This window comes from Mustelus asterias, chromosome 27 (genome assembly GCF_964213995.1).
Source record: "Mustelus asterias chromosome 27, sMusAst1.hap1.1, whole genome shotgun sequence".
Lineage (NCBI taxonomy): Eukaryota > Metazoa > Chordata > Chondrichthyes > Carcharhiniformes > Triakidae > Mustelus > Mustelus asterias.
Window position 1 is genome coordinate 6923783 of NC_135827.1, and position 13850 is coordinate 6937632.

The 13850-nt window shown below is 44.7% G+C and overlaps 1 protein-coding gene across 1 annotated transcript in view; it reads right to left on the bottom strand.

Annotated features, from left to right (window-relative positions):
- Nucleotides 1-2838: 2838 nt before the first annotated feature.
- Nucleotides 2839-13850, bottom strand: part of foxred1 (FAD-dependent oxidoreductase domain containing 1) — a 43750-nt gene continuing 32738 nt past the window's right edge. The window contains exons 9-11 of the mRNA XM_078198823.1: nt 9231-9360; nt 8416-8520; nt 2839-7407 (exon numbers count right to left, since the gene is read on the bottom strand). Of these exons, the coding sequence (XP_078054949.1) occupies nt 7153-7407; nt 8416-8520; nt 9231-9360 (490 nt within the window). The 3' untranslated portion in view covers nt 2839-7152. The remainder of the gene's footprint in view (nt 7408-8415; nt 8521-9230; nt 9361-13850) is intronic.

Below are 13850 nucleotides of genomic sequence, written 5' to 3' on the forward strand. Positions count from 1 at the left end.
CATTCTAACCATTGGCTTTGTAACTTTAAGGATGGAGTGAAAATATTTTCAAAGCATAAAACACTTATTTTGATTTATTGTCACATGTATTGGTACACAATGATAAGTATTGTTTCTTGCGCGCTATATAAAGCATACCCATTCATAGTAAAGGAAAGGAGATAGTGCAGAATGTAGTGTTACAATCAAAGCTAGGGTGTAAAGAAAGAGCAACTTAGTGCAAAGTAGGTCCATTCAAAAGTCTGATGGCAACAGGGAAGAAGCTGTTTTTGAGTCGGTTGGTACGTGACCTCCGACTTTTGTATCTTTTTCCCAATAGAAGGTGGAAGAGAGTATGTCCGGGGTGCGTGGGGTCCTTGATTATGCTGGCTGCTTTTCCAAGGCAGTGGGACATATAGTCAAAGGATGAGAAGCCGGTTTGCATGATGGACTGGGCTTCATTCATGACCTTTTGTAGTTTCCTGCAGTCTTGGGCAGAGCAGGAGCCATACCAAGCTGTGATACAACCAGAAAGAATGGTATGCTATGGTGCATCTGTAAAACTTGGTGCGAGTCGTAGTGGACCTGCCAAATTTCCTTAGTCTTATGAGAAAGTAGAGACGTTGGTGGGCTTTCTTAACTTTAGTGCCGGCATGGAGGACCAGGACAGGTTGTTGGTGATCTGGACACCTAAAATCTTGAAGCTCTCGATCATTTCTACTTCATCCCCATTGATGTAGACGGGGCATGTCCTCCACTACGTTTCCTGAAGTTGAGGACAATCTCCTTTGTTTTGTAAACAAACCTAACAGCCAATTCTACTCAGAGCAGAGGGTAAAATTACCAATTATCTCTTGTGACAATACTGCTCCGTGGAGGAACATTTGTCCACTCAAATATAGGTGGAGCCCAGACTTAATAGCCCATCCTGTCACTGCAGCACTTCACTCCCTAAGTATTGCACTGAAGGGTAACAAGTTTGTTGTGCATTTATAGGGACTCCTTACCAGCACCCTTGCAGCTGAACAGGGGGCAATTTAAGAGAATGCTTGTGTGCCATCCCTTTGTGCGGGTGACTAGGCAGTGCAACATCACAGCCTGTAGTGTTACCATCCCTAGAATAAAGCTCTTAGTTTATGTTGAACCTCCACATCCTCCTAAGTAAATCCTGTGACCACCACACAAAAAAAAACCTGGCAATGAGGAAGCTGGACACTGCAGCCACTCGAAGTCTACACAGATGAGAAAGAAATGATAAAAGTCGTCAGCATTCAAAACCTGGCGACGAGGGAGGCAAACAGTGGTTGCAGCCACCTAGAGGAACCAAAAAAAACACCGAAAATAACTTGAGGGAAGCTTGCCACATACTCTGCCAAAATGATCACAGTAACTGTGAGTAGCAATTACCCAGGAACAACAAGTTTGGAGCTGGCAGTGTTGTAAAACACAATAAAAAAAACAAGCTGAGCTCAGGTTGTGCCTTGTTTCAGGAGACAGGAAGGAAGTGCCAAAAATTCATGGCACATTATGGAAGGACCTGTGTGTGCACAGAGAAAATATATGGAGGTTTTGGCACCATGGGACAGTTTGATTGAGAATATAGAGCAATAGAGTTCGTATACAATTCAACTATTTTCATAGAATCCTCTCAGTGCAGTAAACCATTTGGCCCATCAAATCTGCACCAACACAATCCAAGCCAGGCTCTAGCCTTGTAAATCCATGCACCTACCTCGCTAGTCTTCCCCGACACCAGGGGGTAACTTAGCATGGTCAATCCACCTAACCTGCACATCTTTGGTCTGTGAAAGGAAACTAGAGCACCCAGAGGAAACCCACGCAGATACAGGGAAAATGTACAAACTCCGCACGGTGACCTGAGGCCAGAATTGAACCTGGGTCCCTGGCACTGTGAGGCAGCAGTGCTAACCACTATGCCACACTTGGCAGCATGATGACAGAGTGGTTAGCACTGCTGCCTCACAGCACCAGGGACCCAGGTTCAATTCTGGCCTCAGGTGACAGTGCGGAGTCTGCACGTTTTCCCCGTGCTGCATGGGTCTCCTCTGGGTGCCTCCCACAGACTGAAAGACATGCTGGTTAGGTGCATTGGCTATGCTAAATTCTCCCTCAACGTATCTGAACAGGCGCCAGAGTGTGGCGACTATGGGATTTTCACAGTAACTTCATTGCAGTACTAATGTAAGCCTACTTGTGACACTAACAAATAAACTTTAAACTTTGGACTATTTTTCTGAGTGGTAGCTTTCTCCTTTACAATCTGCGTCCCCTTTACTCGTAAAATAAAGATGGTGGTGGGGTTTCATTTTTTTTATTGGATCAGTGATTCTCAACATTAATCAGTGCCAGCAGCACAGACCTGATTAAATAATAACCATCAGATTGCATACGACCAAAGGATGATCAACAGGTCAATGGCTAGGCCAGCGACTTCCAGGAACACAACCCTGAATCACATGAGAAAGTCTAATAGGTGACTAACTACAAAGTAATGATGGTAATGATATCCAGCTATGTGACAGTGATATGTCACTGAGGTAGAACAAAGTGGTAACCTCCTGTAAATACCTCAGTGCTGTTGAATTGATCATAGATCATAGAAATCATAGAAACCCTACAGTACAGAAAGAGGCCATTCGGCCCATCGAGTCTACACCGACCACAATCCCACCCAGGCCCTACCCCCATATCCCTACATATTTTACCCATTAATACCCCAAACCTACACATCTCAGGACACTCAGGGGCAATTTTAGCACGGCCAATCAACCTAACCCGCACATCTTTGGACCGTGGGAGGAAACCGGAGCACCCGGAGGAAACCCACGCAGACACGAGGAGAATGTGCAGACTCCACACAGACAGTGACCCAAGCCGGGAATCGAACCCAGGTCCCTGGAGCTGTGAAGCAGCAGTGCTGACCACTGTGCTACCGTGCCGCCCCTGTGGCTTAACTTTCTGGAATAATTGACCAAGTGAAAACAGTTGTGAAATGATTTGTAAATCGAGCAACAATACAAATTTAATACATTTATCAACTTTCCTCGCATTCATAAATGACACTTTTAACCTGGTAGAACATCCAGAGACATATCACAGGAGCATACAGGTGACCAAAAAAATTGGTGAAAGGCATAGATTTTAAGGAAGGACTGTAGACAGAGAAATAGAGAAGGTAAGGAAGGGTATTCCTAAATTGAGAAGCCAAGCAGTTGAAGAGACAGTTCAACAGTCACGCTATACTGTGGCAGAATGAAATGGTAATGTCAGCTCAGTTATTTTAAATAGACAGACTACCCAAATCCTCAGTGGGTAACCGTGTACTGGTCAGTCTGGCACTGACCCATTCAGAACAGTTGCCTTGTTTGGGGCACAGTGGTAAGCACTGCTGCCTCACAGCGGCAGGCAACTGGAGTCAATTTCGGCCTCAGGTGACTCTGTGGAGTCTGCACATTCTCCCCGTGTCTGCGTGGGTTTCCTCTGGGTGCAAAGAGGAGCTGGTTAGGTGGATTGGCCATGCTAAAAAATTGCCCCTTAGTCTCAGGGGGATTAGCAGGGCAAATATGTAGGATTACAGGGATAGGTCCTGGGTTGGATTGTCGTCGGTGCAGGCTTGATGGGTCAAATGGCCTCTTTCTGTAGTGTAGGGATTTTATGATTCTAAGTGGGCCTGGGGGTCCTGCAGGAGACAAGTGTCTGGGTTTGCAGTGCCAGACGGAATACTAGGATGAGAATTTGAAATGTGAGGCATTGTGAGAATAGCAGCCACTAATGGTCAGGGAGCACAGGGATGATTGATGAATGGGATTGAATGCAGCAGCAGAGTTTTAGGTGATCTGAAATTTATCAAGCCCAGTGTGTTGGCATAGTTAACTGGAGGCAAAATTGGGACATACAAGGGTCTCAGCCAATTGGCTGAAGAGGTGGTGAAGATGAGCATTAAAGAGATGGATGCAGATCGACTTGTTGATGGAGGGTATAAGATGTCCAAAGCTTAACTCTGGTTAAAATAGGATGATGAAATTGCAAAGAGTCCTGTCCAGCCTCAGACAGAGGCCAGGGAGGGAGATGGAGTTGATGGCTTAGGGAATGGAAGGATAACAGACAATGGCTGCCATCTTAACAATACTTAACTGGAGGAAACTGTTACTCATACAATACTGGATGTCAACATGACCCAAGAGCTTTGCAAACAGACTCAAGTTTGAGGATCTTTACATTCAGTCTCTCATTCCCTGGCATCACTTTGTTTCACATACACAGAACTAAGCCAAATTAAATAAACTTGGCATTCATCACAGTCCATGAAGACAAGATGGGTGTTCTTAAAAATTTATGATACCTAATTTATAGAAAGTTACAAATAGAGGAGAGAAAACAGAGAAAGCTTCATTGCCCATTCCAGGAACAGGGACTCTCTCACATTATAGTCCTTCAAAACAATACTGAGTTTCCTCCTCTAACTTTCACCCAGACCAGACGATGGTAGGCTCAAGTCTCATTGCACAGACTTGAGCTAGGCTGATACTCCAGCTAGGCTGATACTGCAGTGCGATACTGAGGGAGCGCTGCACTGTTGGAGGTGCCGCTAAACCAAGACCCCAGCTCTTCTCTCAGGTGGATGGTAAAAATCTGGCAACATATTTCAAAGAGCGTGAGCCTCTCATGACCTGGCCAACAATTATTCCTTGACCATCTGATATTAGTGCAGCCCAGGGGTTTTACACCTGGGACGTTATGGTCTCAATGGGGCTCAGCCCTCTTGTGCTGGTGAAGGGAGGGCTAAAGTGTTTACAGCAAATACAGAACTCCACTTTTTGTTGTTGGTTACAATTTGTAACAAACCACTTTAAACTTAAAAGCATACGTAATTAATTTGAAAGCTTTAAAAAATAAATTCTGTATTACACAAGGGAGATTTTAGGGGATAAGTCAATACTGAAATGGACTGCAACAAATGACAAGATATCATCAAATTTGCAAAATGAGCATATAATTGGCAATTGAATTTCAACATAGATAAATGCTAAACTTGTATCAAACCTTGATTAGCCCTCACTTAGAATACTGTATACATTTTTACATTTAATATATTATTCATTTATTTTTTAAAAAGTCAGAGACATTGAGAGAGTGCAGTGATAATAGCAGAAATACTGGGGTAAACCTATCAAGAGAGCATGAGTATGCTGGGTCTCTTCTTTTCAAAAGCTGAGAGATAACCTAGAAATATTTAAAATCATGAATAGTTTTGATTGTGTAGGCACAGAGAGAATGGGGGGGCGATTCTCCTAAAAATGTTCCAAGTGCTGAATTTGCAGGAAAACTGGTGTAAATCACGATTGTTTTTTCAGTGGGAGTTCAGACAAGAATCTCCCACACTTTCTGCAATGCAGAAATCACAATCGAGAGTATCATTAAAAGCTCGGGGGGATGGGGCCTATTCACGCCAGAGTCTGACAGTTCCGGAACTCTGCGCACGCGCAGTGGCCCCGAACTGTCAGCCTCCCGTTTGCTGGCCAACTATTGAGCTGGCCAGCCCGGGGCCCCTGCAGTGCTGCCCTCCCCCTTCCTCAGCCACGGCCCGATTGCGGCCTCCATGACCATCCCTGGGTCAGCCCTGATCCACCCCGATATCCAGCCCCCCCTTCCCCCAGTATGATGACCGCCCTCCCCCCGGGAGGCAGACCCCCTCCTGGCCCAGCTTGCCCCGATCGCTGGCCTCTCTCCAGCCCCGACCGATCCTGTCTGCAGAGTGGCATCAGGATCCCCCACCAATTACCCCTAAGCCCCGCCCCGTAGTCACTGCCCCATGCCCAGTGGGCAGTGCCAAGGTGATCCCAGGGCATGGATACTTTGACCCTTGACACTGCCCAAGGTGCCCATACCCAGGGGTATTCCCCCCCCTCTGCCGGACCCCCTGGGGGGTCCCGATGGCCCCCTCTTCACTCTGGCGGGGTGGAAGATGCTTAGGAGACTTAGTCCCGGGCCCGATAACGACCTGCTGGTCCCGCCAATTTCCAGCATGGTCCCGACCGCGTTGGGAGATATGCGTGTCGGGAACGCACGCACGAATCCCGCGAATCAGGCCACATGCAATTCTCCTGGCCCGACGTGCTAAAAGAATTAGTGCGTCGGGTTGGGAGAATCGCCCCCAATGTTTCTGCTTGTGGGAAGAGCAGAATGAGTGGTCATTGCCTATCGTCACCAAGAAATCCAACAGGGAATTCAGAAGTAACCCAGTGAGTGGTTAGAATGTGGAATGCGCTGTCAGAGAATAGTGGAAGCAAATAGTTCAGTTAAATTTAAGGGGAGACTGGAAATGCATAGGAGCTTGAGTGCAGCATAAACACGGACATGGATTGGATGGGCTGAATGGCCTGTTTCTGTGTTGCATGTTCCATGTAATTCTATGAAAACCATGAGCTGCACATGAGATTCACTCCCCACTGGGACTGTGAATTCACCCCCCATTGACACTTCAAAGAGACTGGCAGCTGGGAGTTCCAATCCTTCTCAGATCTATAGATATTTTCCTGTACTGAAGAGGAACACAATGGTGCTGTACTATTGAATTGTTTGTCCCAAATACCATAACCACTGGTCTGCAGAATTACCCCTTTTTTCAAAGATAATTGTGCAGAATCGCAGTTTATGGCTGTGGGGCGTACAGCAATGAAAGGCCAAAGATGTAGAGATCAATCAGGAAGGTTAGGGTGACACAAATTTGCTTGGGAAACCAGGGTTTTAAAAAGAGAGGGGGGGGGGGGGGGGGACAATTGGGATTGCTGCACCAACTATTACAGAATAAAAATCTGTAAAAAGTGCTGTTACTAATCTCTCATTTTTGAAACCAGGTGCTATGTGATCACACTGTAAATACTCTATAAAAGGGCATCGCTCCTACGCCTTAAACTCATTGCCACTGGGCGATCTGCAGAGTCTTATTCCTATGCAGAAGTGAGAGGACCAGCCTGCAAAGATGAATGGCAGTGAATTAAAGTTCTCTTTAAAAATTCAGTCTAAGAGCATCCAAACATCCACGTGTCGAAGGGCCAGGATGTGTCATGATTACTATCTAACGAGCAGAAAAACAATTCATCAAAAATAATTTGTTACATGTCTTTTAGAACACAATAGTGTTGCAGTGTTTCACACTATATTATTTTCCAGTACTTTGGTTCCTCTGTAGAATCGGATAAAGTCAAATGCTCCAAGGTCAAGTGTTTTGAACTTTCCATCAAGAATGAGTTCAGCGATGGCCCTGCCCACGGCAGGTGAATGCTGCAGGCCGTGCCCACTGAAGCCGGTCGCAAAATACATGTTGGTAACCAGTGGGTGAGTGCCAATGATTGCATTCTGGTCAAAGGTGTTGTAATCGTAGTAACCTGCCCAGGCGCTTTTCAACTGAAGACAGAAATTTGTTAGATTAGAACAATGGCAACTACCTCTCGCGTGGACCTCCTACAAATAGGTACATCGCTGATGGGATCTGCTGCAAACATGCACTCCTCTCTCTACTGAGAAACTGTCTCTAAATACCCATAACCTACTCTGCCGAGACCCTCTGCAAAGATACACAGACATGCTGAGACAGCCTGCAAATGCACAACCCCACAGTGGCCCCCTTCAAATATGTGCACACTCCTACAGAGATCTGCAACCCACACGCATACCCCCACAGAGACCATCTGCAAATATGCATGCATACTCCTTCAAATATGAAGGCATTCCTCAGAGATCCTTGCAAATGCACGCACACCTCACCTTCACTGATAGCCCTGCAAATGCACATGCATGCCCCCACTGAAACACCGTGCAAATATTCACACACATCCCCTCCCACAAATTTCCTGCAAATACACACACACACCTCAGCAGAGTCCCTACACACACACCTCAGCAGAGTTCCTACACACACACATGCACACCTCAGCAGAGAACACACACCCCTCCCCCCCCAATGCAAATACCCCACACAGACCCTTACAAATATGTAAGCACATTCTCACCAAGACCCCCAGCTGGAAGCAGGAGAAATTTGGAGATGTGGCCAAAGGTTTGGTCTCGGGGTAAATTTTAAGGACAGTCTGAAGGTCGAGAGAAGGGAAGATTGTGAATAGGAAGGAATTCCAGTGGGTACAACCTAGAGGGTGTGAAGGTATAGGTGCCAATGGTGGGATGGAGGGAATGCAGGTGGATAAAAGGACAAGAGGTGGTCACAAAGATAAAGAATCTTTAGGCTGCTACATCTTGTTGCAATCTCTCTCAGCTGCAGTCTAATATCCAACACATTCCTCCCCCTCTTTAGTTCTGAAGAAGATTCGGATGGACTCAAAACGTCAACTCGGTTTTCTCTCCCTACAGATGCTGCCAGACCTGCTGCAATGTTAAAATGATGCATAAATAACTTACCCGCAAGGACTCGAAGGCAGGCACTCTCTGAGCCAGACAGGGCCACACTGCCTCGTCAAAGTATTTGTAATCCACTTCCAGATCACTGATGTCTGGTTCCTCCTCCTTGAACAGACAGTAATTGGAGTTATTGAGAGAAACAGTGCGTCAATTCACTCAAATCGATTTTATTCATTATACTTTCTTTGTGAATGTCATTCTCAGGATGAGGGATGTTAAAAATGGGAACTGCCCCATCAACCACTTCCAGCCAAACTGCAGTATAGGTTATCTGCAGAGTTAAGATCTTTCTGGATTATGACCGACCAAATACATTTAACATAGCAGCTGGCATAAGCAGACTCGCATTTCTCAACCAGATTTATCTCCAGCTCCTCAATGTGAATGCCAGAATAGAATGCCCTGGCTGGAAAGGGAGATGGAAACAGATTAAATAACTCTGAAAGGGTAATTGAAAAAAAAAACACTTTGAAAAGCTGACACAGGCATGGTGGACTGAATGGCCTCCCCCTCTGTGTGTGTGTGGCTCTCTGAAAAACGTGAGCTGGACAAATGATGCTAAACCCACACAAAGTCAAACTCTCTGCCATGGAGAATGGCACTAGCCTTGGTATGGGCAGGTTTGGGGGGGGGTGGGTGGAGGTGTTGGTGACAGCCAACGAGAAGAAAAACTGATGCATACTATGTGGCACCTTCACAGGCATCCATGTAGACAGCAGAACCATCTTGGTCACTTTGCCATTCTATACCTGTAGCTCCCGTATATAAAAGGGAGAAATGAAAATCACAGCTTATACAGACTTGGCAGTGCCTACCTCAGTTGGAGAAAGTCCTCCCAGGTAATTACCTCCTAAACCTTCTCGACGAAAGTAAACCCCCTTGTGGTCAATAGTCAACGGGCATTCCAGTCCTGGGCCATTTGGACAGTGAAAGACATACACATATCTGACAGGGCAGAAGGGGAAAGAGATTAAAAAGCTTTTGGATGCTGCCGTGATGATCTAACAGATGACTCAACCCGGTAGTAACTGCACAGTCGACATTGCCCCAGAGTCTGCTGAGCAAACTATCTTCACTGAGGCAGTGGTAGAGACAATACAATTAACTTTACCACCCTCCAGCTCGCAGGGAGATGAAAGTCAGGGATCCTGCTTCTTATCGTTAACTATTAACTCATTTATGTGTTCATGTGTCAGCAATGGCTCAGCTGGTAGAATGCTCGCCTCTGAACCACAAGGTTCCAGGTTCTAGTTTCACTGCAGGGCTCAGGGAGCATTGCACTGTCAGAAGTACCACCTTTCAGATGAGACATTAAACTGATGTCCCACCTGCCAGCTCAGGTGGATGTAGAAGATCACTATAACACCTGCTGCCAAAACCAAAACATGCGTCAGGAACAGTTGTGCATGCACAGTCAGCCCACTACAGCCACTGGTGCATGCACTACTGCCCCTGATGTTTTGCCAGTCAATGACAGGAGCATTGGTGAAGTTTTAAAACCTCATTTTAGAAGTGTTATAATGACTCAAAATGCAGATCAGGATAGCAAATTCATAAAGAGTAAGGGGGGGGGGGGATTGTCAATAAGTAGCAACAGTGCGAGCAACAATGAGAATGAATGTGTCAGCTACAACATTTCATAATGGAACAAATGATATCAGAACTGTGCCAACACAAGTTTCTAGCTTTGACCAGTGGGGAAGTTTGAAATGTTGGGCACTGAATTATGGAGAAATTCCTACATAGCCTGCATAGCTGAAATGTCAGTTAATGGGACTCTTGATTCCATGTCACGATCTTGAGCCCCACGCTGAAGTAATTTTTATTTTATAGTTTATTTTAGGTCGCAATAAACTGTACTCCACTAAATGAACAACAAACTTTAGGAAAGGTAGTTTGAGCACTGTTCTTTGGCAGATATGGCTTTTTCCAATATGAAATATTGTAGCTGACAGATTGATTGGAAAACATCTGGATTTAGCATCAAGGAAAACCGTTACTGTTACTGGCACTCCCACTACTTTCTCATCCGCATTCTCCCCTCTTATTCTGTCAGGAATTGGCTATCCTGGTCTTCATTTTGAAGTATGCCTTAGGGTGGATCATACAGTAGATGCAACACTAACTTCTGCATGACTATAACTGCATTTGCACATGAGCAAGTGCTCCCCCTAGTTTTGCAGCACAGAAACACAACCTTCAAAAGAGGAGCAAGGGAGCTATCCCCAGTGTCCTTCCCGGCCAATACATATTTCTCAATCGATGCCACAAAAAAAGATAATCTGGTCGTTTTCACATTGCTGTTTGTGGGAGTTTGCTGTGTACAGATTAGTTACCACAATTAGTGCATTCTAAAACTACTTCACTGGTAGTAAAGTGCAAAGAGACATCCAGAGGTTGTGAAAAGCTCTCTATAAAAGCAAATCTTTCATTTTTTAAACACAGGATCAGAACCGTCTGCAGCTGAGTGGCCTTGGTGACACACGCCACCTTGGCTACTACCTCAAGAATGGACACCTAGGTCAATGAACTGAAAATTAACATAAAACCTATTGCAGTAAAAGTCACGAGCCCAAGGGGAGGGAGCATTTCCCACTATTTGTAACCCCCACAGAGTTTCACTGGCTGTCTTGTCTGGAGACAATACACATCTTTTTAGCCTGTCTTGATGCTCTCTCCACTCATGCTGTTTTGTTTCTTAAAGACTTGATTAGTTGTAAGTATTTGCATTCCAACCATTATTTATGTAAATTGAGTCTGTGTCTTTATAAGCTCTGTTTGTGAACAGAATTCCCACTCACCTGAAGGGGCTTGCAGCCCCGAAAGCTTGTGTGGCTTTTGCTACCAAATAAACCTGTTGGACTTTAACCTGGTGTTGTTAAACTTCTTACTGTGTTTACCCCAGTCCAACGCCGGCATCTCCACATCATGGATTTTAAATTGCAGAAAGCAGGCTGTGGAAGCAGGTTTTTGCAACATTGTATTAAAGCCTAGGGTCAGAGTTCCAACCTAACCAAAACAGGCTTCTGAATTGGACCAATGATTTTAAAGCAAGCACGCAGAGACCCAGAACCAATGGAATTCAAATGCGAGGGTTGTTGACAGCCTCAAGCCACTCAGATTGCAGGAATACTGTGTGGTAATTCCAGGTATATAAACCCAGACAAGAGGGGGTAACTGTCAGAGTATGTTTGCCACCTCTTGAGTCGAAGGAGGGAAAGGTGAGATTCTCATGTAAATCCTGCAGCTTCATGCATGTCATTATAAAATCACCCATCTAAATACAGAGATATTCCAACTCAAAGTATTCCAGACGGGAGCATCACCAGAGAAAGTTCATACTTCCAAAAGACGCCTGGTTGTACAATAGTTGAGTGTGACTGAATTCTGTAATTATTTATTTTATTATTCCTGAAGGAGTCTTGTAATATTTTAACAGCATTCTATTGGGATTTTATTCAGTTTGTTAATCGTTTTAATGAGATTGTCACCAGTTTAAAAATGAAGACTTGTTAATTGTTCATGATAGTGTGTCAGATCCTGCTTTAATTTACTAAAGATGTGGAGATGCCAGCGTTAGACTGGGGTAAACACAGTAAGAAGTCTAACAACACCAGGTTAAAGTCCAACAGGTTTATTTGGAAGCAAAAGCCACGAGCTTTCGGAACAGACTGTCTTTTGCGACCAAATAAACCTGTTGGACTTTAACCTGGTGTTGTCAGACTTCTTACTTAATTTACTAAAACCAGTAGCTTCCTACTACCTCACACACACACACGCATATAAGATTACAAGGCGAGGTATATCGCCTTGAGTGGTTCCAAAATTGAGCAGGGGAAAACATCACCTCCACGTCATAACAATCACTACAGGTTATACCAGTACTGGCAGAGCAACAGCTCTCAATATTCAAGCCTCTCCACTTCAAATTATAGAATGGTTACAGCTCATAAACAGGGCATTCAGCCTGTTGTGTCTGTGCCGGCTCTTTTCAAGAGCAACTCGGCCAATCTCACTCCCCTGCCACTTCCCTGGAGCACTGCAAATGTTTGACCCAATTCCCTTTTGAAAGCTGCAATTGAATCTGCCTCCATCACACACTTTCAGTTCAGAATTGAACATAAAACTCAAATTGAGGCCAAACCATTGCTTCATAAAGGTTTACAATAACTTTCTGAATTTTGTACTCTTTGACAATAGATGATATCATATTTAATACTTCTGGGGTTTGTGGTGTTATTCTGTTAAGCAGGCTTGTGTGTGGGGGTCTGTATGTGAAAATCATTTAATTAAACCCAAGGCAGATTATCTACAAGGTTTAGGACACAAAAGGAAAGTAGGTGTTGAAGGCATGCATTTGAAGTAAGGATAGCAAGTTCATTTTCTATAAATAAATAAGCAGCGGGTATAAATTTGCTTTAAGAGTTAAGTGAGAGTTTACATTTTAGTTACTAAATTACAAATGGGTGTAAAGGGTTTACAATTTGGAAAAAGTCATGATAAGACATGGTTATTAAATTGCATTTGACCCAAAAATGGTTAAAGATTACATACTCTGGGAAAGTTAAGCTTCAAAGAGGGGCTAGGGACAATGGAAAAAGAGGAGAGAAAAATGGTACTTGTGGAGTGAGGTGCTGGACGTGGCCACGCAAGACCTCCTGGGTGCCACTCTATGTTGAGAAAAGAGCTGAAGCAGTCAGTTCAACCAAACAAAAAAGCATTAGTCTTTGAAAAAAATAGCAGGATTCCATTTTGAAGTTTCTTGAATTTCCATAGTAGAATGGGAGAGAGAGTAAGAAACCCTGTCATCAACCTTTTGCTACAGCAACAGTGGGTTTGTCTTGTGATATTACTCGAATTTCAGTAGTAAAACATCTATAAGGGATTATCCTTAAGGGTACTTATTAATGAGTTTGACCAAGTAAGGCAGCACAGTGGTTAGCACTGCTGCCTCACAGCGCCAGGGACCCAGGTTCAATTCCGACCTTGGGTCACTGTCTGTGTGGAGTTTGCACATTCTCTTCATGTCTGCGCAGGTTTCCCCCGGGTGCTCCAGTTTTCTCCCATACTCCATAAATGTTAGGTTAATTGGCCATAGGTCAATTGGTTAGATGTACGAGACAAGTTGTTTTTTTTTTTTACACAGAGAGTAGTGGGTACCTGGAACCCGCTGCCGGGGGAGGTAGTGGAAGCAGATACGATAGTAACTTTTAAGGGGCGTCTTGACAAATACATGAATAGAATGGGAATAGAGGGAGATATGGTCCCCGGGTGGGTAGGGGGCTTTAGTTCAGTCGGGCAGCATGGTTGGTGCAGGCTTGGAGGGCCAAAGGGCCTGTTCCTGTGCTGTAATTTTCTTTGTTCTTTGTATGTTAAGTTGCCCCTTAGTGTCAGGGGAACTAGCAGGGTAAATGTGTGGGGATATGGAGATAGGG